General features: G+C 44.3%; 2 protein-coding genes across 2 annotated transcripts in view; both read right to left on the reverse strand.

Moving 5' to 3' along the window:
• Positions 1–26500, reverse strand: part of LOC110529170 (stathmin-4) — a 90076-nt gene that overhangs the window by 60333 nt on the left and 3243 nt on the right. The gene's annotated exons all lie outside the window — the stretch shown is intronic.
• LOC118965593 (histidine-rich glycoprotein-like) lies at positions 317–1293 on the reverse strand. Its single transcript, XM_036986817.1, has 2 exons — positions 1240–1293; positions 317–1108 (listed from the first exon to the last, which is right to left on the reverse strand). The coding sequence occupies exons 1-2, from the start codon at positions 1291–1293 to the stop codon at positions 317–319; spliced, it is 846 nt and encodes a 281-aa protein (XP_036842712.1).

Genomic DNA, 26500 nt, shown 5'->3' on the forward strand with positions numbered 1-26500 from the left:
ACTCATAGTGCTCATAGTGCTCATAGTGCTCATAGTGCTCATAGTGCTCATAGTGCTCATAGGATGCACAGGACTCACAGGACTCATAGTGATCATTGGACTCATAGAGCTCATAGTGCTCATAGGACGCACAGGACTCACAGGACTCATAGTGATCATTGGACTCATAGAGCTCATAGTGCTCATAGGATGCACAGGACTCACAGGACTCATAGTGATCATTGGACTCATAGAGCTCATAGTGCTCATAGGACGCACAGGACTCACAGGACTCATAGGACTCATAGTGATCATATGACGCATAGGGCTCATAGTGCTAATAGGACGCACAGGACTCACAGGACTCATAGTGATCATTGGACTCATAGAGCTCATAGTGCTCATAGGACGCACAGGACTCACAGGACTCATAGTGATCATTGGACTCATAGAGCTCATAGTGCTCATAGGATGCACAGGACTCACAGGACTCATAGTGATCATTGGACTCATAGAGCTCATAGTGCTCATAGGACGCACAGGACTCACAGGACTCATAGTGCTCATAGTGCTCATAGTGCTCATAGTGCTCATAGTGCTCATAGTGCTCATAGGATGCACAGGACTCACAGGACTCATAGTGATCATTGGACTCATAGAGCTCATAGTGCTCATAGGACGCACAGGACTCACAGGACTCATAGTGATCATTGGACTCATAGAGCTCATAGTGCTCATAGGATGCACAGGACTCACAGGACTCATAGTGATCATTGGACTCATAGAGCTCATAGTGCTCATAGGACGCACAGGACTCACAGGACTCACAGGACTCATAATGCTCATAGGGCTCATAGTGCTCATAGGGCTCGTAGTGCTTATAGTGCTCATATGACTCATAGGACTCATAGAGCTCATAGGACTCATAGTGCTCATAGGACTCACAGTGCTCACCGTGCTCATAGGACGCACAGGACTCATAGTGCTCATAGTGCTCACAGTGCTCATAGGACGCACAGGACTCATTGTGCTCATAGTGCTCACAGGACTCACAGGACTCATAGTGCTCAAAGACCTCATAGTGCCCATATGACTCATAAAACTCATAGTGCTCATAGGACTCATAGTGCTAATAGTGATCATATGACTCATAAGACTCATAGTGCTCAAAGTGTTAATAGAACTCATAGGACTCATAGGACTCAAACTGAGCATAGGACATATAGTGCTCATAGCGATTATAGTGCTCATTGAACTCACAGGACTCATAGTGCTCATAGTGATCATAAGACTCATAGTGCTCTTAGTGATCATAGTGCTCATTGAACTCACAGGACTCATAGTGCTCATAGTGATCATGCGACTTGTATGCTCTAGTCGGCTGGCCCTCGCTACATATTCGTCGCCAGACCCACTGGCTCCAGGTCATCTACAAGTCCATGCTAGGTAAAGCTCCGCCTTATCTCAGTTCACTGGTTACGATGGCAACACCCATCCGTAGCACGCGCTCCAGCAGGTGTATCTCACTGATCATCCCTAAAGCCAACACCTCATTTGGCCGCCTTTCGTTCCAGTTCTCTGCTGCCTGTGACTGGAACGAATTGCAAAAATCGCTGAAGTTGGAGACTTTTATCTCCCTCACCAACTTCAAACATCTGCTATCTGAGCAGCTAACCGATCGCTGCAGCTGTACATAGTCTATTGGTAAATAGCCCACCCATTTTCACCTACCTCATCCCCATACTGTTTTTATTTATTTATTTTTCTGCTCTTTTGCACACCAATATCTCTACTTGTACATAACCATCTGATCATTTATCACTCCAGTGTTAATCTGCATAATTGTAATTATTCGCCTACCTTCTCATGCCTTTTGCACACAATGTATATAGACTCCCCTTTTTTCTACTGTGTTATTGACTTGTTAATTGTTTACTCCATGTGTAACTCTGTGTTGTCTGTTCACACTGCTATGCCTTATCTTGGCCAGGTCGCAGTTGTAAATGAGAACTTGTTCTCAACTAGCCTAACCTGGTTAAATAAAGGTGTTCTCAACTAGCCTACCTGGTTAAAAGAAAGGTGTTCTCAACTAGTCTACCTGGTTAAAGAAAGGTGTTCTCAACTAGTCTACCTGGTTAAATAAAGGTGTTCTCAACTAGCCTACCTGTTTAAATAAAGGTGTTCTCAACTAGTCTACCTGGTTAAATAAAGGTGTTCTCAACTAGCCTACCTGGTTAAATAAAGGTGTTCTCAACTAGCCTACCTGGTTAAATAAAGGTGTTCTCAACTAGCCTACCTGGTTAAATAAAGGTGTTCTCAACTAGCCTACCTGGTTAAATAAAGGTGTTCTCAACTAGCCTACCTGGTTAAATAAAGGTGTTCTCAACTAGCCTACCTGTTTAAATAAAGGTGTTCTCAACTAGCCTACCTGGTTAAATAAAGGTGTTCTCAACTAGCCTACCTGGTTAAATAAAGGTGTTCTCAACTAGCCTACCTGGTTAAATAAAGGTGTTCTCAACTAGCCTACCTGGTTAAATAAAGGTGTTCTCAACTAGCCTACCTGGTTAAATAAAGGTGTTCTCAACTAGCCTACCTGGTTAAATAAAGGTGTTCTCAACTAGCCTACCTGGTTAAATAAAGGTGTTCTCAACTAGCCTACCTGGTTAAATAAAGGTGTTCTCAACTAGCCTACCTGTTTAAATAAAGGTGTTCTCAACTAGCCTACCTGGTTAAATAAAGGTGTTCTCAACTAGCCTACCTGGTTAAATAAAGGTGTTCTCAACTAGCCTACCTGGTTAAATAAAGGTGTTCTCAACTAGCCTACCTGGTTAAAAGAAAGGTGAAGTAAAAAAATAAAAAAATAAGACTCATAGTGCTCATAGTGCCCATAGGACTCATAAAACTCTTAGTGCTCATAGGACTCATAGTGCTCATAGTGATCATATGACGCATATGGCTCATAGTGCTAATAGTGTTCATAGGACTCATAGTGTTCATAGGACTCATATGACTCATAGTGATCATAGTGATCATAGCACTCATAGTGTTCATAGTGATCATAGCACTCTTAGTGATCATCGTGATCATAGCACTCATAGTGATCATAGTGATCATCGGGCCCACTGAGATCATAGGACTCATAGTGTTCATAGTGATCATATGACTCATAGTGTTCATAGTGATCATAGGGCTCATAGTGTTCATAGTGATCATAGTGTTCATAGTGATCATAGGACTCATAATGTTCATAGTGATCATAGGACTCATAGTGTTCAAAGCGATCATATGACTCATAGTGTTCATAGTGTTCATAGTGTTCATAGTGATCATAGTGTTCATAGTGATCATAGTGTACATAGTGTTCATAGTGATCATAGTGTACATAGTGTTCATAGTGTTCATAGGGCTCATAGTGATCATAGGACTCTGATCAACAGTAGTGCACTATGTAGAGACTCGGGTCCCATTTGGGACTCAGCCAATGTATTCAGGTGGATGTATTGGTTTTACCATAAGAGCCCGCCAAGGGCTCATTTCCTAGAGATCTCAGAGGAGCCTGAGGGAATCAATCCACTACCGTCACACAGAGGCCCTTCAATATATATTTTTAACTCAAAATTCCAAATAGGTTTCCAAAGTCAAGCAGAAGTGTAGGGTGTTTGGTTTGTATGGGTTTACACTGTAGGCTTTCTATTGGAACCCATGCTGGAGGGTAGAGGTACAGGGAAAGGGGAGGCAGGGAGGGAGGAAGTATAGCTACTGGATGTTCACACACACACACACACACACACACACACACACGCACGCACACACACACACACACACACACACACGCACACACACACACACACACACAAAGGAGGGCTTTCTTCAGCAGGCTTTCTTTTGCTTTCTTAACTCCTACTCCCATTAAATCTCTTTTACACGGCCCTGCGTGAGTCCTGGAGACGTGAGAGAGGAGTCAGTTGAATCAGGTCAGTAAGTCAGAAATGTGCGGCACAAATGGCACCCTATTCCCTATGTAGTGCACTACCGTTGACCAGAGGTCTATGGGGTCCTGGGCTAAAGTAGTGCACTAAAATAGAGAATAGGGTGCCATTTGGGAAGCACTTTGCAGTCGGTTAGGCAATATGTTGAGCGCACTGAAGCATGAGGTTAGTCAGCCCCAGAGGACCTCACTGAAGGACTCCGAGGACCCATCTAGGGCTCCCTGAAGCTGTCAACTCAACAGCAATCACCTCACTTTAGAGAATAATTCGTAACTTTAGTAATTAAATCACGAATATATCATCTAACATGTACTTGTATCAGTACAGAACCCTGACAAATAAAACAAAATAACAACTTTGTGTTTATAGTACAGTACACGTATCACTTAACGCACAGCTATCGCCTCACTGTCCTCATCTAAATCCTGTCTATCATCTAAAATGTACTTTCATACACTCAGTACAGTACCCTTATCCCTGTAAAAAATACCCTTCAACCAAACAATCTGGTACCCTTAACCATGGAGGACTACCCTCAGACCAAACCTTCTGTCTCAGCACTAGCAGCACTAGCAGTAACTTTGTAGTAAAACTATTCCTCAAGTTTCTCGTTTTGTGTTTTTCTACAACTAACAACAACTTCACTCTCACGATGAAAAGCTTAAAACACAAGCTATGTTAAAAATGTGCCTAATGCACAAAAAAAAAAACTTTTCTGTTCAAAACAGATAACAAAGAGTACTTGGTTGGTTTCTGCTTTTTCCCCCATGGGAGAACAGTGCCAAACCAGCAGCCACAATCTGACTGGGACTGCCCAGAGAAACAGAGAGAGAGACACAGAGAGAGAGACAGAGGGAGAGAGGGAGAGAGGGAGGGAGGGAGAGAGGGAGAGAGGGAGAGAGAGAGAGAGAGAGAGAGAGAGAGAGCGAGAGAGAGAGAGCGAGAGAGAGAGAGAGAGAGAGAGAGAGAGAAGCCCAGCTGGTAAACATTATAGCTCTGTGGAACACTCATAAATGCAGAAATCGTGTAAAACCGGTTGTTGTTATTCACAGGCAGAGGTTGATTGATTGGTTGAGTTGCTGGTTTCGAAGAAACAACACTAAGCCTTTCAGCATGTCTGCCGCCAGAGAAACAGACCCCGGGTCTGTTCTAATGCGTCCACCTGCAAATCCGAGGCCATGATTGGGCCTTCCGTTGTGGGCGTGGAAGGGAAGCAACCTTTATTTGAATAGAATTAGCATATACTGATTTCTCCCAACAGTGGGAAGAACTGCTCTGGCTCGCTGCATGAAATAAAAAGGCGTGCCTCACCTGAGCGGCACTGAAAGAGCAGAACAATCATCAAAGGTCCAACGCTCTTCCAAACAGGAAGTGACGTATTTTTTTGTTTGTTTGATGCGGCAAAGGAGTGGTGTCAAGCTACCTCAAAGCAGAACAAGATGTCCCGCAAAGACAATTCTAGGGAGGGAAAGGTGAGAGGTGAATGGGTTTTGTATGTTTTTACACAGCCCTTAAATAAAACCATGAAATCTGGGCAATTGAACCGCAGGAAAACTCTCAGACCACGTGACCAGCGGTCCCCGGGTTGTTGTCCTCTCGAATGTTGTCATTAAAACATCGTTTGATTGGTTGACAACTCTGCTCCTTGGTCAACCGTGCCCAGAGGCCGCTCAAGACTTCAGCTAATTTCATCTTCCATGGGAGCGAGCAGCACGAACCGAGCCACTTTCAAAACGTTCGTTTTTTGACGCCCTTTGTCGCTTACCGCAGCCTTTATAATCTCCCGTGGGAACGATCAAGCACCTGATCAAAGACCCAGGCTCGTGGTCGGTGTCATTTTAGGTGCTCGTTGAAACCAGGAACGGACGGTAAAAACATGACTTCTCAACACAGAGGTTGAAACATTCATGGCCAATGGGCATCAACGTACAAATTGTTTTGCAATCTCGGAAGAAAATAGAACGTCTATGTTGAACGGTGAAATCACTATCGCTAATATAGTAATATAACCAACAGGTTACGTGGATTGGAGCGAGGTGGCTTCAAAACCAGCGCCCCCTGTCAGTCATCTAGTGTAAATATAAATCAATGGTTATTGGCCGGTAACCTCTGATGATTAATATAATTATAAAATGGCATAAGGAGCCGACCTAGCAACAGAACAACATTCCTGTTGTTGGTAGCACGATCAGCTAACGGACTCCGATGACCTCCTCTTAAAATTCAGGGGATGGTTGGTTACTTTAACCTCTGTCGGGTCTGGACAACATACTCAAGACTGCCTTCATAATTACATGCTAAAATAGCCACTGCACAATGGCCTGGGGTAAATGGGGTCTAAAGTAGTGGTGATAAAGTGAATGACCGTGGAGGACAAATTGTTTTCTAGGCTAGAATCAGGATGTCTATTATATCTGAATGGCCCTGGGTCATTATCATGAGAGGCCCCGATGGGTAGAGAACTCACTGAAAGATAGAGGGACTACCCGGGCGTGTCCAATGAGAAAAGCTCCTATTTTTTTGTATTTCCATTGCAAAACTTTTGCTATGGGTGTGCACTAATGAATACAACCATGATGTCCCCTGTGGGGTTATAGACCTGGTCATGATCCTGTACACACACACACACACACACACACACACACACACACACACAGGTATCTCCTGTGGATTAAAGACGCTGGGCCCTCTGACCACTATATCAAACATCCTTATCCACATCCTGGAACTTACCTCCCAATCCACCTCCCCCCCTTCAACAGCCCACCTCCTATACCCCTAGTCACCTCCTCCCCTCCAACACCCCCTCCTCTACCCCACCCCTAGTCACCTCCTCCCCTCCAACAGCCCACCTCCTCTACCCCTAGTCACCTCCTCCCCTCTAACACCTGATCCTCTACCCCTAGTCACTTTCTCCAACACCCCAACTCCTCTACCCCTAGTCACCTCCTCCCTTCCAACAGCCCACCTCCACTACCCCTAGTCACCTCCTCCCCTCCAACACCTGATCCTCTACCCCTAGTCACTTCCTCCAACACCCCCTCCTCTACCCCTAGTCACCTCCTCCCCTCCAACACCCCAACTCCTCCTCGACCCCTAGCCACCTCCTCCCTTCCACCACCCCAACTCCTCTACCCCTAGTCACCTCCTCCAACACCCCAACTCCTCTACCCCTAGTCACCTCCTCCCCTCCAGCACCCCAAATCCTCGACCCCTAGTCACCTCCTCCCCTCCAACACCCCAACTCCTCTACCCCTAGTCACCTCCTCCCTTCCACCACCCCACCTCCTCGACCCCTAGTCACCTCCTCCCTTCCACCACCCCAACTCCTCTACCCCTAGTCACCTCCTCCCCTCCAACACCCCCTCCTCGACCCCTAGTCACCTCCTCCCCTCCAACACCCCCTCCTCGACCCCTAGTCACCTCCTCCCCTCCAACACCCCCTCCTCTACCCCTAGTCACCTCTTCACTTCCACCACCCCACCTCCTCGACCCCTAGTCACCTCCTCCCCTCCAGCACCCCAAATCCTCTACCCCTAGTCACCTCCTCCCCTCCAACACCCCCTCCTCTACCCCTAGTCACCTCCTCCCCTCCAACACCCCCTCCTCTACCCCTAGTCACCTCCTCCCCTCCAACACCCCCTCCTCTACCCCTAGTCACCTCCTCCCCTCCAACAGCCCCTCCTCTACCCCTAGTCACCTCCTCCCCTCCAACACCCCCTCCTCTACCCCTAGTCACCTCCTCCCCTCCAACACCCCCTCCTCTACCCCTAGTCACCTCCTCCCCTCCAACACCCCCTCCTCTACCCCTAGTCACCTCCTCCCCTCCAACACCCCCTCCTCTACCCCTAGTCACCTCCTCCCCTCCAACACCCCAACTCCTCGACCCCTAGTCACCTCCTCCCCTCCAACACCCCCTCCTCTACCCCTAGTCACCTCCTCCCCTCCAACACCAACTCCTCTACCCCTAGTCACCTCTACCCCTACATCTATTTGAACTGTAAAAGGTTCAAATTGACTTAGTGCTCGCGAGCTATGAGGAGCATAGCAAGAAACTTCTCCAACATGTTCCTGTACCTACCTCACAGCCGGGGGTCCACACCGCCCTCTACAACACAATACAGTGACACGCCATGCGGAAGCTGATGACACACCCAAAACACGAGAAGGTGATCTCCTTAAGAGACCTCTCCTACCTATCCTAGAACTGAGCTTAATACAGAGTCATGTAGTAACACCAATACTCCTCCCTGTATCACGCCAGAAGTTGTCAGCGGGTGTGGACCCACCGGCTGTGAGGTAGGTACAGTAACATGTTGGAGAAGTTTCTTGCTAAGCTCCTCATAGCTCGCGAGCACTAAGTAAATCAGTACTCTCTCTCTCTCTCTCTCTCTCTCTCTCTCTCTGTCTCTGTCTCTGTCTCTCTCTCTCTCTCTGTCTCTCTCTCTCTCTCTCTCTCTCTCTCTCTCTCTCTCTCTCTCTCTCTCTGTCTCTCTCTCTCTCTCTCTCTCTCTCTCTCTCTCTCTGTCTCTCTCTCTCTCTCTCTCTCTCTCTCTCTCTCTCTCTCTCTCTGTCTCTGTCTCTGTCTCTCTCTCTCTCTCTCTGTCTCTCTCTCTCTCTCTCTCTCTCTCTCTCTCTCTCTCTCTCTCTCTCTGTCTCTCTCTCTCTCTCTCTCTCTCTCTCTCTCTGTCTCTCTCTCTCTCTCTCTCTCTCTCTCTCTCTCTCTCTCTCTGTCAATTCAATTCAATTCAATTCAAGGGCTTTATTGGCATGGGAAACATGTGTTAACATTGCCAAAGCAAGTGAGGTAGACAACATACAAAGTGAAAATATAAAGTGAAAAACAACAAAAATTAACAGTAAACATTACACATACAGAGGTTTCAAAACAGTAAAGACATTACAAATGTCATATTATATATATATATACAGTGTTTTAACAATGTACAAATGGTTAAAGGACACAAGATAAAATAAATAAGCATAAATATGGGTTGTATTTACAATGGTGTGTGTTCTTCACTGGTTGCCCTTTTCTCGTGGCAACAGGTCACAAATCTTGCTGCTGTGATGGCACACTGTGGAATTTCACCCAGTAGATATGGGAGTTTTTCAAATTTGGATTTGTTTTCGAATTCTTTGTGGATCTGTGTAATCTGAGGGAAATATGTCTCTCTAATATGGTCATACATTGGGCAGGAGGTTAGGAAGTGCAGCTCAGTTTCCACCTCATTTTGTGGGCAGTGAGCACATAGCCTGTCTTCTCTTGAGAGCCATGTCTGCCTACGGCGGCCTTTCTCAATAGCAAGGCTATGCTCACTGAGTCTGTACATAGTCAAAGCTTTCCTTAATTTTGGGTCAGTCACAGTGGTCAGGTATTCTGCCGCTGTGTACTCTCTGTTTAGGGCCAAATAGCATTCTAGTTTGCTCTGTTTTTTTGTTAATTCTTTCCAATGTGTCAAGTAATTATCTTTTTGTTTTCTCATGATTTGGTTGGGTCTAATTGTGCTGTTGTCCTGGGGCTCTGTAGGGTGTGTTTGTGTTTGTGAACAGAGCCCCAGGACCAGCTTGCTTAGGGGACTCTTCTCCAGGTTCATCTCTCTGTAGGTGATGGCTTTGTTATGGAAGGTTTGTGAATCACTTCCTTTTAGGTGGTTGTAGAATTTAACGGCTCTTTTCTGGATTTTGATAATTAGTGGGTATCGGCCTAATTCTGCTCTGCATGCATTATTTGGTGTTCTACGTTGTACACGGAGGATATTTTTGCAGAATTCTGCGTGCAGAGTCTCAATTTGGTGTTTGTCCCATTTTGTGAAGTCTTGGTTGGTGAGCGGACCCCAGACCTCACAACCATAAAGGGCAATGGGCTCTATGACTGATTCAAGTATTTTTAGCCAAATCCTAATTGGTATGTTGAAATTTATGTTTCTTTTGATGGCATTGAATGCCCTTCTTGCCTTGTCTCTCAGATCGTTCACAGCTTTGTGGAAGTTACCTGTGGCGCTGATGTTTAGGCCAAGGTATGTATAGTTTTTTGTGTGCTCTAGGGCAACAGTGTCTAGATTGAATTTGTATTTGTGGTCCTGGTGACTGGACCTTTTTTGGAACACCATTATTTTGGTCTTACTGAGATTTACTGTCAGGGCCCAGGTCTGACAGAATCTGTGCATAAGATCTAGGTGCTGCTGTAGGCCCTCCTTGGTTGGTGACAGAAGCACCAGATCATCGGCAAACAGCAGACATTTGACTTCGGATTCTAGCAGGGGGAGGCCGGGTGCTGCAGACTTTTCTAGTGCCCGCGCCAATTCGTTGATATATATGTTGAAGAGGGTGGGGCTTAAACTGCATCCCTGTCTAACCCCACGACCCTGTGTGAAGAAATGTGTGTGTTTTTTGCCAATTTTAACCGCACACTTGTTGTTTGTGTACATGGATTTTATAATGTCGTATGTTTTACCCCCAACACCACTTTCCATCAGTTTGTATAGCAGACCCTCATGCCAGATTGAGTCGAAGGCTTTTTTGAAATCAACAAAGCATGAGAAGACTTTGCCTTTGTTTTGGTTTGTTTGGTTGTCAATTAGGGTGTGCAGGGTGAATACATGGTCTGTTGTACGGTAATTTGGTAAAAAGCCAATTTGACATTTGCTCAGTACATTGTTTTCATTGAGGAAATGTACGAGTCTGCTGTTAATAATAATGCAGAGGATTTTCCCAAGGTTACTGTTGACACATATTCCACGGTAGTTATTGGGGTCAAATTTGTCTCCACTTTTGTGGATTGGGGTGATCAGTCCTTGGTTCCAAATATTGGGGAAGATGCCAGAGCTAAGTATGATGTTAAAGAGTTTTAGTATAGCCAATTGGAATTTGTTGTCTGTATATTTGATCATTTCATTGAGGATACCATCAACACCACAGGCCTTTTTGGGTTGGAGGGTTTTTATTTTGTCCTGTAACTCATTCAATGTAATTGGATAATCCAGTGGGTTCTGGTAGTCTTTAATAGATGATTCTAAGATCTGTATTTGATCATGTATATGTTTTTGCTCTTTATTCTTTGTTATAGAGCCAAAAAGATTGGAGAAGTGGTTTACCCATACATCTCCATTTTGGATAGATAATTCTTCTTGTTGTTGTTTGTTTAGTGTTTTCCAATTTTCCCAGAAGTGGTTAGAGTCTATGGATTCTTCAATTGCATTGAGCTGATTTCTGACATGCTGTTCCTTCTTTTTCCGTAGTGTATTTCTGTATTGTTTTAGTGATTCACCATAGTGAAGGCGTAGACTCAGGTTTTCCGGGTCTCTATGTTTTTGGTTGGACAGGTTTCTCAATTTCTTTCTTAGATTTTTGCATTCTTCATCAAACCATTTGTCATTATTGTTAATTTTCTTCGGTTTTCTATTTGAGATTTTTAGATTTGATAGGGAAGCTGAGAGGTCAAATATACTGTTAAGATTTTCTACTGCCAAGTTTACACCTTCACTATTACAGCGGAACGTTTTACCCAGGAAATTGTCTAAAAGGGATTGAATTTGTTGTTGCCTAATTGTTTTTTGGTAGGTTTCCAAACTGCATTCCTTCCATCTATAGCATTTCTTAATGTTACTCAGTTCCTTTGGCTTTGATGCCTCATGATTGATTATTGCTCTGTTTAAGTAGACTCTGTCTCTCTCTCTCTCTCTCTCTCTCTCTCTCTCTCTCTGTCTCTCTCTCTGTCTCTCACTCTATCTCTATCTCTCTCTCTCAGGTGTTAAAATAGAAGCATGATTTGTGTTTATTAAGGCCACAGTGAAATATCACGAGTTTCACTAAATCTCTCAAAATGTGATGATATACAGATGCTGTAAATATGTGTCTGAATAATGAGTTTTTGGTCCAGGCAGGATAACATAGAGTCGTCCATCCTCATCTTCCCTGGGTGGATGTTGCCAACCACTGTGTGTGTGTGAGTGTCTGGTGTGTGTCTGTGACAGGCTAATAGAGCTTCGTCCCTCATCCTCCCTGGGTGGAATTTGCCAACCACTGTGTGTGTGTGTGTGTGTCTGGTGTGTGTGTGTGTGTGACAGGATAACATGGCGTCCTCCTTCCTCATCCTCCCAGGGTGAATGTTGCCAACGACTACACTACTCTCTCTGTAAACATCCTTGATGATAAGAGTCTTGGGATAATGATGGAGAAATAGCTTCCCCTGCACCCCACCCATCATCTCTGTCTTACCAGAACGGGTCACAACGTGTTCAGCACAGTTTCATCACTTATTCATGCACGTTTTAGAGTGAGACGTTGGTGCAATTAAGGCCTATCTTAAAGTCGATATAGCAATGTTGGTATTTAAAAAGGGTTAGAGGTGAATATGCACTATGATGTACATACATTACATTAAGCAGGACAATAAACCTCTGGTAGGTATAGAGCCCTCAATACGTGACATTAAGCAGGACAATAAACCTCTGGTAGGTATAGAGCCCTCAATACGTGACACTAAGCAGGACAATAAACCTCTGGTAGGTATAGAGCCCTCAATACGTGGCACTAAGCAGGACAATAAACCTCTGGTAGGTATAGAGCCCTCAATACGTGGCACTAAGCAGGACAATAAACCTCTGGTAGGTATAGAGCCCTCAATACGTGGCACTAAGCAGGACAATAAACCTCTGGTAGGTATAGAGCCCTCAATACGTGGCACTAAGCAGGACAATAAACCTCTGGTAGGTATAGAGCCCTCAATACGTGACATTAAGCAGGACAATAAACCTCTGGTAGGTATAGAGCCCTCAATACGTGGCACTAAGCAGGACAATAAACCTCTGGTAGGTATAGAGCCCTCAATACGTGGCACTAAGCAGGACAATAAACCTCTGGTAGGTATAGAGCCCTCAATACGTGGCACTAAGCAGGACAATAAACCTCTGGTAGGTATAGAGCCCTCAATACGTGGCACTAAGCAGGACAATAAACCTCTGGTAGGTATAGAGCCCTCAATACGTGACACTAAGCAGGACAATAAACCTCTGGTAGGTATAGAGCCCTCAATACGTGGCACTAAGCAGGACAATAAACCTCTGGTAGGTATAGAGCCCTCAATACGTGACATTAAGCAGGACAATAAACCTCTGGTAGGTATAGAGCCCTCAATACGTGGCACTAAGCAGGACAATAAACCTCTGGTAGGTATAGAGCCCTCAATACGTGGCACTAAGCAGGACAATAAACCTCTGGTAGGCATAGAGCCCTCAATACGTGGCACTAAGCAGGACAATAAACCTCTGGTAGGTATAGAGCCCTCAATACGTGGCACTAAGCAGGACAATAAACCTCTGGTAGGTATAGAGCCCTCAATACGTGACATTAAGCAGGACAATAAACCTCTGGTAGGTATAGAGCCCTCAATACGTGGCACTAAGCAGGACAATAAACCTCTGGTAGGTATAGAGCCCTCAATACGTGGCACTAAGCAGGACAATAAACCTCTGGTAGGTATAGAGCCCTCAATACGTGGCACTAAGCAGGACAATAAACCTCTGGTAGGTATAGAGCCCTCAATACGTGGCATTAAGCAGGACAATAAACCTCTGGTAGGTATAGAGCCCTCAATACGTGGCACTAAGCAGGACAATAAACCTCTGGTAGGTATAGAGCCCTCAATACGTGGCACTAAGCAGGACAATAAACCTCTGGTAGGTATAGAGCCCTCAATACGTGGCACTAAGCAGGACAATAAACCTCTGGTAGGTATAGAGCCCTCAATACGTGGCACTAAGCAGGACAATAAACCTCTGGTAGGTATAGAGCCCTCAATACGTGACATTAAGCAGGACAATAAACCTCTGGTAGGTATAGAGCCCTCAATACGTGGCACTAAGCATTACAATAAACCTCTGGTAGGCATAGAGCCCTCAATACGTGGCACTAAGCAGGACAATAAACCTCTGGTAGGTATAGAGCCCTCAATACGTGGCATTAAGCAGGACAATAAACCTCTGGTAGGTAGAGCCCTCAATACGTGACACTAAGCAGGACAATAAACCTCTGGTAGGTATAGAGCCCTCAATACGTGGCATTAAGCAGGACAATAAACCTCTGGTAGGTATAGAGCCCTCAATACGTGACATTAAGCAGGACAATAAACCTCTGGTAGGTATAGAGCCCTCAATACGTGGCACTAAGCAGGACAATAAACCTCTGGTAGGTATAGAGCCCTCAGGACAATAAACCTCTGGTAGGTATAGAGCCCTCAGGACAATAAACCTCTGGTAGGTAGAGCCCTCAGGACAATAAACCTCTGGTAGGTATAGAGCCCTCAGGACAATAAACCTCTGGTAGGTATAGAGCCCTCAGGACAATAAACCTCTGGTAGGTAGAGCCCTCAGGACAATAAACCTCTGGTAGGTATAGAGCCCTCAGGACAATAAACCTCTGGTAGGTATAGAGCCCTCAATACGTGACATTAAGCAGGACAATAAACCTCTGGTAGGTATAGAGCCCTCAATACGTGACACTAAGCAGGACAATAAACCTCTGGTAGGTAGAGCCCTCAATACGTGACACTAAGCAGGACAATAAACCTCTGGTAGGTAGAGCCCTCAATACGTGACACTATTGCTTGAGAAAAAGTCATTGACTGTGTTTATTCTAGAAGTTTACTGAACTACATGACGTGGGGGTTGTACCGTGGCGTTAAACGCTTTAACGCCATGTAAATATGTGTCTTAATAATGAGTTTTTATGAGTTTTAAAAGAACAGTAAGGAGCAGTCAGAATCCCCACATGGATTATCACACTAACGAAGACTTAAAAGTGACGCTTCTCCATGTCACAACATCATAACATCGAATCCTTCATTGCCCAAACAGGGAGCTAGAATGATCTGAACCCTACTACCGATTCTCAGACAGACCTGGGTTCAAAAACGATTCGAAATCATTGTATCATCTTTCTTCTAAGATTTGAACCCAGATCTGCTCCTCAGTTCCAGAGACGGAGGTTAATGCACTGTGCTCTCTCTTCTGCAGGGGAGTAGAAGCTTGTCCTTACCGACTTGATTAAGTATATTTATGTTAACTTAAGGAATGTGAGTAGAGTGGAGTTAGTGGGGGTCATTCTGCTTTCACTCCTGTATTCCATTTGATTCATGAACCTGAGTCTGAGTAATGAAAAACCCTGAGAGAAAACACACGACGCACAGACACACGACGTACACACAGACACAGACACAGACACACGCACAGACACAGACACACGACGTACGCACAGACACAGTCACAGACACAGACACAGACACAGACACACAACGTACGCACAGACACAGACACAGACACAGACACAGTCACAGACACACGACGTATGCACAGACACAGACACACGACGTACGCACAGACACAGACACAGACACAGATACAGACACAGTCACAGACACACGACGTACGCACAGACACAGACACAGACACACGACGTACGCACAGACACAGACACAGACACAGACACACGACGTACGCACAGACACAGACACAGACACACGACGTACGCACAGACACAGACACAGACACAGACACAGACACACGACGTATGCACAGACACAGACACAGACACAGACACAGACACAGACACACGACGCACAGACACAGACACAGACACAGACACACAACGTACGTACAGACACACGCACACAACGTACGCACAGACACAGGGCGTACGCACAGACCCACCCACACACACACACACACAGACACAGACACAATCAAATCAAGCTGTTCAAACTGAATAATGATGGTCGGGAAGACATTCAAAAGAGGTGTGAGTGAAAGACAATAGAGATGGAGGAGACTGTTCTCCTCAGCTCAGGATGTGAGATGCAAGATGTTTCTTACCCAGGACGGTAACCTAGAAAAAGTCACGGACTTGTGGAAACATTATAGAGGTCAAAGATCAAATAAAATAACATGTTATTGATCACATACACATGGTTAGCAGATGTTAATGCGAGTGTAGCGAAATGTTTGTTCATCTAGTTCCCGACAGTGCAGTAATATCTAACAAGGAATATAACAAATTCCACAACAACTACCTACTACACACAAATCTAAAGGGATGAATGAGAATATGTACATATAAAGATATGGATGAGCGATGGCCGAACGGCATAGGCAAGAGGCAGTAGATGGTATAAAATACAGTATATTCATATGATATGAGTAATGTGAGATATGTAAACATTATTAAAGTGGCATTATTAAAGTGACTAGTGATCCATTTATTAAAGTGGCCAATGATTCAAGTCTGTATGTAGCAGCCTCTCTATGTTAGTGATGGCTGTTTAATAAATCTTCTTAAGGCAAGGGGGCAGTATCCTGAATTTCCGGATGACTGACGTGCCCAAAGTAAACTGCCTGTTACTCAGGCGCAGAAACCAGGATATGCATATAATTGGTATAATTGGATAGAAAACACTGTGACGTTTCTAAAACTGTTAAAATAATATCTGTGAGTATAACAGAACTGATACGGCAGGCAAAAACCCGAGGAAAACCCACCCGGAAATTAATTTTTTTGAGGTCACAGGCATTTTCAATGCTAGCCTATGGGATATACAAAAAAAGGGGCCCAGATTGCAGTTCCTATGGCTTCCACTAGATGTCAACAGTCTTTAGAAAGGGTTTCAGGCTTGTTTTTTGAAAAGCGAACAAGTAGTTGTAGTTTATCCAAGGTGTTCTCATCAGGGCAGGTAGACGTTTGGCGAGCGTGAACGAGGGCGCGCTCTTCGCTATTTTCCTTTCCTATTGGACACCGTTCTTTCCGTCTGAAATATTATCGTTTATTTACATATCAGGAACCTGAGGATTGATTAGAAACATTGTTTGACTTGTTTGGACGAAGTTTACCAGTAGCTTTTTTGGATATTTTTGTATGCATGTTGAAGGATTACTGAAATCAATGGTGCCAACTAAATGGACTTTTCTGGATATAAAGAAGGACTTTAATTGAACAAAACAAACATTCATTGTGGAGCTGGGACCCAAACAGAGGAAGATCTTCAAAGGTAAGTGATTTATTTTATCGCTATTTGTGATTTTGTGAAGCCGGTGCTGGTCCAAATCAACTGTAAATGTCGGTGTTCCTCAAGGTTCTGTTTTAGGACCACTATTGTTTTCACTATACATTTTACCTCTTGGGTAAATGATGACATGATGACTCCTTGTTGTCCCCAGTCCACCTGGCCGTGCTGCTGCTCCAGTTTCAACTGTTCTGCCTGCAGCTATGGAACCCTGACTTGTTCACTGTGATTACTATTATTTGACCCTGCTGGTCATTTATGAACATTTGAACATCTTGACCATGTTCTGTTATAATCTCCACCTGGCACAGCTAGAAGAGGACTGGGCACCCCGCATAGCCTGGTTCCTCTCTAGGTTTCTTCCTAGGTTATGGACTTTCTCTGGAGTTTTTCCTATCCACCGTGGTTCTACACTTGCATTGCTTGCTGTTTGGGGGTTTAGGCTGGGTTTCTGTACAGCACTTTGATATATCAGCTGATGTAAGAAGGGCTATATAAATACATTTGATTTGATATGATTTGATTAAAAAAGTATTTTTATATGGGGTGCTGTCCTCACATAATCGCATGGTATGTTTTCGCCGTAAAGCCTTTTGGAAATCTGACAACGCAGTTGGATTAACAATAAATGAATATTTTAAATGATGTAAGACACTTGTATGTTCATGAATGTTTAATATTACGATTTTGTCATTTCAATTCGGTCCAATTTCACCGGATGTTGTCGAAAAGTGTCCCGCTAGCGGTTCGCGATCCCTAAGATTGATTTCAAGTCTGTATGTAGGCAGCAGCCTCTCTGTGCTAGTGATGGCTGTTTAAAAGTCTGATGGCCTTGAGATAGATGCTGTTTTTCAGTCTCTCTGTCCCAGCATTGATGCACCTGTACTGACCTCGCCTTCTGGATGGTAGCGGGGTGAACAGGCAGTGGCTTGGGTGTTTGTTATCCTTGATGATCTTTTTGGCCTTCCTATGACATCGGGTGCTGTTGTCGTCTTGGAGGGCAGGTAGTTTGCTCCCGGTGATGTGTTGTGCAGAACGCACCACCTTCTGGAGAGCCTTGCGGTTGTGGGAGGTACAGTTGCAGTACCAGGCGGAGATACAGCCCGACAGGATGCTCTCAATTGTGCATCTGTAAAAATTTCTGAGGGTTTTAGGTGATAAGCCGCATTTCTTCAGCCTCCTGAGATGCTGTTGTGCCTTCTTCCACACTGTCTGTGTGGGTGGACCATTTCAGTTTGTCTGTGATGTGTACGCCCAGGAACTTAAAACTTTCCACCTTCTCCACTACTGTCCCGTCGATGTAGATAGGGTTGTGCTCCCTCTGCTGTTTCCTGAAGTCCACGATAATCTCCTTTGTTTTGTTGACCTTGAGTGAGAGTTTATTTTCCTGACACTCCACTCCGAGGGCCCTCACCTCCTCCCTGTAGGTGGTCTCGTTGTTGTTGGTAATCAAGTCCACTACTGTCGTGTTGTCTGCAAACTTGATGATTGGGTTGGAGGTGTGCATGGCCATGCAGTCGTGGATGAACAGGGAGTACAGGAGGGATAACTAGCTAGCTATTAATGATCAAACATTTAGCTATGGATGGCTTTAGCAGCTAGTATAGCTAGCTTTCGAATAGTCTAACTTACGTACATTAGCGTTAGCCTAGTTGTCCAGCATGCTACCGTTAGCAAGCTATCCTTTCAGCTAAATTAGCTAGTTAGCTACATGGCTAACCACCACCTGATGATGATCGCTATTACAGCTAGCACTTCGATGTCACTATGTGTGGTGGTGGCTAGCTAGCTTGCCATGTAAGTTATCTGGGCTAGCTAACAACATCAGGGTAACGTCTAGCTAAGTGAACTAGCTAACGTTAGCTTGCCTGGCCATGACATACAGTGTTTAGACCAAGGATTTGCACTGTACTTTGTTTGGCATTTAGACGATCTTGATCCTAATTTACACAGAGACTCTGTAAGTCTAATTGTGCATATAACTGTGTGAGTAATACACAATAGGTACAGAAAGACATGGAGACAAAGACATGGACTCTCAACATTAGCTTTTAAGGTATGCAAACATCTGACAAACTCACTTCAGTCTCGGTATCTGAGAATAACAAGTATGGAAAGTCTGTGTTTGGGTAATTGTAGTGTCAGTGATATGAGGAACTAAGTTGCCACATAAAGCAGAATTTGCATAAATATTCAATGGGTAAGTTGCGTATTTGCCACTCCACAGGTTTGATCAAACCCAAAGCCTCATCTTGACACACTGACAGAGGACGAGACAGAGCATCAAATCTGACACGAAGACGATTTCTCCTCATCACTGATGATCAAAAGGTATAAGGGAGCTGGACGAGTACCTTGCCTGTGTGCCAGACAAGATGGATTTGTTTCATTCCTTTCCATACATTAAGAAGCTGGTCCCTCAAAGTGGCCCTTACCACTGTCGACCTGTGAGCTTCCTTTTAGCATTGTTACACTGCTCTTCATTGCACAGTGAGCCGGGATAGACTTGATTCACTTTGAAAATCAGCTCCTGCCGAAACCCGAACAGCAAGTTCAGAGGTGAAGTGAAGGCTCTAGAACAGAGTTCCTTTGTTTCTTTGCTGATGGATACATAACTACATAACCGAATGTACATTAGATATTAGATATGTAGATTATCAATCTAATGCAACATCTACAGCCAAATCTCTTTTTTTTAGGAGGGTTTGCTCATTCATTTGTACAGTATTTCCATGATGTTCTGTTGTCGCCTCCAGAGCTAATTTGATATCAAGTCCTTTAGGTAAGTCCTGTGTGCTTTGGCACTCCCCATTTGTCATTGTATGGGTGAGTAAGTGAGTGAGTGTGTGAGTGAGTGAGGGAAAGAGGGAGTTTGTGAGGGAGGGAGAGAGAGAGGGAGGGAGTGATGTAAAGAGGGAGTGAATGAGTGAGGACAATAGCGTGAACGGTTTATATTTTTTGTTTATGTGCTAAATTTTGCTTAATTTCTTATTAAATGAGCTTATTTTCCCTTTTACACCAGTAGTTTTACTTCTACTGAGTAAAATGACATTAAACTAACAGGATTTCTACTGAGTAAAATGTCATTAAACTAACAGGACTTCTACTGAGTAAAATGTCATTAAAGTAACAGTACTTGTCCTTGATTAGGATATTTCGGACATTTCATTTCTTTCCACCTCTGGTTATACCCTGGGCGTTGGGTGGTCAATCTGTGTGTATGTGTGTGTGCATATGTGTGGTGTGTGTGTGTGAAGAACATGCCCCATATCATATAATCTGGGGTCACACTACCCCGGGGAACAGGAGGAACTGAAGGAGGAAACATGTACACAGACCTCCTGAGACCCCCGTCATAGACTGAACCATATATACAGTACCCAGACCTCCTGAGACCCCCTTCATAAACTGAACCATGTGTTAAAATGGCGCAGGATGAAATGGCAGTAGTTTTACAGGCGCCCAACCAATTGTGCTATTATGTGTTTTTTTTCCCAGCGTTATTTGTAACTTATCTTGTACATAATGTTTCTGCCAACGTATTTTACGTCAAAAAATAACTTCTGGATATTAGGACAGCGATCACTCACCTCGGATTAGACAAAGAGCTTCTGGATATTAGGACAGCGATCACTCACCTCGGATTAGACAAAGAGCTCCTGGATATCAGGACAGCGATCACTCACCTCGGATTAGACAAAGAGCTTCTGGATATCAGGACAGCGATCACTCACCTCAGATTAGACAAAGAGCTTCTGGATATCAGGACAGCGATCACTCACCTCGGATTAGACAAAGAACTTCTGGATATCAGGACAGCGATCACTCACCTCGGATTAGACGCACAGGATGTACTTCGAACACCCGACAAGGCCCCGTCATTGGCAAGAGGAAGAGCCGCAGGTACAGAGGACACAGAGCGGGGTTCCTCGTAAGGATCCGCCAACGGCAAGTGGGAAAGCTGCCGTTACCGTCAGTATTACTTGCCAACGTGCAATCATTGGACAATAAATTAGACGAGGTACAATCACGAATATCCTACCAATGGGACATCATTGGACAATAAATTAGACGAGGTACGATCACGAATATCCTACCAACGGGACATCATTGGACAATAAATTAGACGAGGTACGATCACGAATATCCTACCAACGGGACATCAAAAACTGTAACTTCTTATGTTTCACGAAATTGTGGCTGAATGATGACATGGATATTCAGCTAGCGGGATATACACTGAACCGGGTAGATAGAACAGCACACTATGGTAAAAAGAAGGATGAGGGGATGATGGGGGATCTGTGCATATTTGTAAACAACAGCTGGTGCACGAAATCTAAGGAGGTCTCTAGATTTTGCTCGCCTGAAGTAGAGATCTTTATGAGAAGCTTCAGACCACACTACTTGCCTAGAGAGTTTTCATCTATATTTTACTTGGCTGTTTATTTACCACCACAGATGGATGCTGGCACTAAGACAGTCAGCTGTGTAAGGAAATAAGCAAACAGGAAACCGCTCACCAAGAGGCGGCACTCCTAGTGGCCGGAGACTTTAATGCAGGGAAACTTACAGTGCCTTGCAATGGTATTCATCCTCCTTGGCATTTTTCCTATTTTGTTTCATTACAACCTGTAATTTAAGTTGATTTTTTATTTGGATTTCATGTAATGGACATACACAAAATAGTCCAAATTGGTGAAGTGAAATGGAAAACAATTACTTGTTTCAAAAAATTATACAAAATAAAAAACGGAAAAGTGGTGCGCGCATATGTATTCACCCCCTTTGCTATGAAGTCCCTAAATAAGATCTGGTGCAACCAATTGCCTTCAGTAGTCACATAATTAGTTAAATAAAGTCCACCTGTGTGGAATCTAAGTGTCACATGATCTGTCACATGATCTCAGTATATATAAACCTGTTCTGAAATGCAGGTTGTGAAGACGTACAGATCAGGGTTGGGCAATAAAAAACTATCCAAAACTTTGAACATTCCACGGCGCACCATTAAATCCATTATAAAAAATTGAAAGAATATGGCACCGCAACAAAGGAGGGAGGGCCGCCCACCAAAACTCATGGACAAGGCAAGGAGGGCATTAATCAGAGAGGCAACAAAGAGATCAAAGTTAACTTTGAAGGAGCTGCAATAGGACCACTTTAAGCCTTACACTCCACAGAGCTGGGCTTTACGAAAGAGTGGCCAGAAAAAAGCCATTGCTTAAAGACAAAAAATAAGCAAACAAGTTTGGTGTTTGTCAAAAGGCATGTTGGAGAATCCCCAAACATATGGAAAAAGGTACTCTGGTCAGATGAGACTAAAATGTAGCTTTTTGGCCATTAAGGAAACCCTATGTCTGGGGCAAACCCAACACCTCTCATCACCCCGAGGAACCCATCCCCACAGTGTAGCATGGTGGTGGCAGCATCATGCTGTGGGGATGTCTTCATCGGCAGGGACTGGGAAACTGGTCAGAATCGAAGGAATGACGGATGATGCTAAATACAGGGAAATTCTTGATGGAAACCTGTTTCAGTCTTCCAGAGATTTGAGACTGGGATGGAGGTTCACCTTCCAGCAGGACAAGGACCCTAAGCATACTGCTAAAGCAAAACTCAAGTGGTTTAAGGGGAAACATTTAAATGTCTTGGAATGGCCTAGTCAAAGCCCAGACCTCAATCCAATTGAGAATCTGTGAATCCCAGTGGCTAGATGTGCCAAGCTTATAGAGACATACCCCAAGAGACTTGCAGCTGCAATTGCTGCAAAAGGTGGCTCTACAAAGTATTGACTTTGGGTGGGTGAATAGTTATGCACTAGGCATGTTGTGTAAATCAAATGATAACACCCCCCCCCCCAAAAAAAAAAAATATATATTTTAATTCCAGGTTGTAAGGCAACAATAAATCAATAAGTGCATCGAGCGCATCGTCCCCACAGTGACTGTACGTACATACCCAAACCAGAAGCCATGGATTACAGGCAACATTCGCACTGAGCTAAAGGGTAGAGCTGCCGCTTTCAATGTGCGGGACTCCTCCGATGAACCATCCAACAGGCATCAATAAAGGGCTAAGATTGAAGTGTACCACACCGGCTCCGACGCTCGTCGGATGTGGCAGGGCTTGCAAACTATTATAGACTACAAAGGGAAGCACAGCCGCGAGCTGACCAGTGACATGAGCATACCAGATTAACTAAATCACTTCTATGCTCGCTTCGGAAGAGCATCAGCTGTTCCGGATGACTGTGTGATCACGCTCTCCGTAGCCGACGTGAGTAAGACCTTTAAACAGATCAACATTCACAAGGCTGCGGGGCAAGACGGATTACCAGGACGTGTGCTGAACTGGCAGGTGTCTTCACTGACATGTTCAACATGCCCCTGATTGAGTCGGTAATACCAACATGTTTCAAGCAGACCACCATAGACCCTGTGCCCAAGAACACGAAGGCAACCTGCCTAAATGACTACAGACCCGTAGCACTCACGTCCGTAGCCATGAAGTGCTTTGAAAGGCTGGTAATGGCTCACATCAACACCATTATCCCAGAAACCCTAGACCCACTCCAATTTCCATACCGCCAAAACAGATCTACAGATTATGCAATCTCTATTGCACTCCACACTGCCCTTTCCCACCTGGACAAAAAGAACACCTACATTAGAATGCTATTTATTGACTACAGCTCAGTGTTCAACACCATAGTACCCTCAAAGCTCATCCCTAAGCTAAGGATCCTGGGACTAAACACCTCCCTCTGCAACTGGATCCTGGACCTCATGACGGGCCGCCCCCAGGTGGTGAGGGTAAGTAGCAACACACATAGCCACGCTGATCCTCAACACTGGAGCCCCTCAGGGGTGCGTGCTCAGTCCCCTCCTGTACTCCCTGTTCACGCACGTCTGTGTGGCCAGGCACAACTCCAACACCATCATTAAGTTTACAGATGACACAACAGTGGTAGGCCTAATCACTGACAACGATGAGACAGCCTATAGGGAGGAGGTCAGAGACCTGGCCGGGTGGTGTCAGAATAACAACCTATCCCTCAACGTAATCAAGACAAAGGATATGATTGTGGACTACAGGAAAAGGAGGACCGAGCACGTCCCCATTCTCATCGACGAGGCTGTAGTGGAGCAGGTTGAGAGCTTCATGTTCCTTGGTGTCCACATCACCAACAAACTAGAATGGTCCAAAAATACCAAGACAGTTGTGAAGAGGGCATGACAATGCCTATTCCCCCTCAGGAAACTAAAAAGATTTGGCATTGGTCCTCAGATCCTCAAAAGGTTCTACAGCTGCAACATCGAGAGCATCCTGACTGGTTGCATCACTGCCTGCTACGGCATTTGCTCGGCCTCCGACCGCAAGGCACTACAGACGGTAGTGCGTACGGCCCAGTACATCACTGGGAATAAGCTGACTACCATCCAGGACCTCTACCCCAGGTGGTGTCAGAGGAAGGCCCTAAAAACTGTCAAAGACCCCAGCCACCCCAGTCATAGACTGTTCTCTCTACTACCGCGCATGGCAAGCGATACTTGAGTGCCAAGTCTCGGACCAAAAGGCTTCTCAACAGCTTTTACCCCCCCCCCCCCCCCCCCCAAGCCATAATACTCCTGAACAGGCAATCAAATTGCTACCCGAACAATTTGCATTGCATTTGCACCTCCAACCCCTCTTTTACATGGCTGCTACTCATCATATATGCATAGTCACTTTAACAATGCATTCATGTACATACTATCTCAATTAGCCGGACTAACTGGTGCCTGTATATAGCCTCTCTACTGTATATAGCATCTCTACTGTATATAGCCTCTCTACTGTATATAGCATCTCTACTGTATATAGCCTCTCTACTGTATATAGCCTCTCTACTGTATATAGCCTCTCTACTGTATATAGCCTCTCTACTGTATATAGCCTCTCTACTGTATATAGCCTCACTACTGTATATAGTCTCTCTACTGTATATAGCCTCTCTACTGTATATAGCCTCTCTACTGTATATAGCCTCTCTACTGTATATAGCCTCACTACTGTATATAGCCTCTCTACTGTATATAGCCTCTCTACTGTATATAGCCTCACTACTGTATATAGCCTCTCTACTGTATATAGCCTCACTACTGTATATAGCCTCTCTACTGTATATAGCCTCTCTACTGTATATAGCCTGTCTTTTTACTGTTGTTTTGTTTCTTTACTTATCTATTGTTCACCTAATACTATTTTGTACTTAAAAATTGCACTGTTGGTTAGTGCTTGTAAGTAAGCATTTCACTGTTGTATTCGGCACACGTGCCAAATAAACCTTCATTTGATTTGACATACAGTACCGAGGCTACGTCCCAAATGGCACCGTATTCCCTACATAGTAGTGTTTTTCATCAACAAATAACCATGACGTAAAATACCCGTCGACAACCTGTTTTTCCTGAATAAAACTATGACGATAAGGAGATAAGATGCCCTGGGGAAACTAAAAACTATTACAAATTACTTTTCATTTTAGTCTCAGTGTAATGGTTTTCTTCGTCTGAACGAGAGGCGGACCAAAGCGCAGCGTGGTGGTTATTCATGTTTTAATAAATCACTTCACATGAACAAACTAACAAAAACAAGAAATGTGAAAACGCAAAACAGTCCTATCTGGTGCAAAACACAGAGACCGGAACAATCACCCACAAACACACAGTGACACCCAGGCTACCTAAGTATGATTCTCAATAAGAGACAACTAATGACACCTGCCTCTGATTGAGAACCATACTAGGCCGAAACATAGAAATACCCAAATCATAGAAAAACAAACATAGACTGCCCACCCCAACTCACGCCCTGACCATACTAAATAATGACAAAACAAAGGAAATAAAGGTCAGAACGTGACACTATGAAAATGTGACGGGACGAGAATTCCACGGGAGACTAATGAATATTTAATTTGACATGAAATTAAATTTCATCTGTTTTGTCCAATCCTATGCATGTATGCAAAATGCAATTTAATACAATCCTCTCATCAAGCTGTCCGCTCGAGAGAAAGCTTTTCACTGTAACCAGTGCCTGTAATCTGGTTCAGGTTATTAATCAAACTACCAGGGTGTTTACAAACACTACAGGAAAAAGATAATCCACATGTATTGATCACATAAAAATAAAATAAAATGTTTACCTTTATTTAATTAGTCAAGTACTGTACTGTACTAATACTGTATGTTGTTCTAAAGTTGTATCTGTACCCATTGGATGCAGTGATCACAATATAGTGGCTATATCCAGGAAAGCCAAAGTTCCAAAAGTTGGGCCTAAAATAGTGTATAAGAGATCATACAAAAGATTTTGTGGATGATGTTAAAATTATATATATATATATTTTTTTAACTCCTTTTCGATCTTGTCTCATCGCTGCAACTCCCCAACGGGCTCGGGAGAGGCGAAGGTCAAGTCATGCGTCCTC

This window comes from Oncorhynchus mykiss, chromosome 8 (genome assembly GCF_013265735.2).
Source record: "Oncorhynchus mykiss isolate Arlee chromosome 8, USDA_OmykA_1.1, whole genome shotgun sequence".
NCBI classification, from domain to species: domain Eukaryota; kingdom Metazoa; phylum Chordata; class Actinopteri; order Salmoniformes; family Salmonidae; genus Oncorhynchus; species Oncorhynchus mykiss.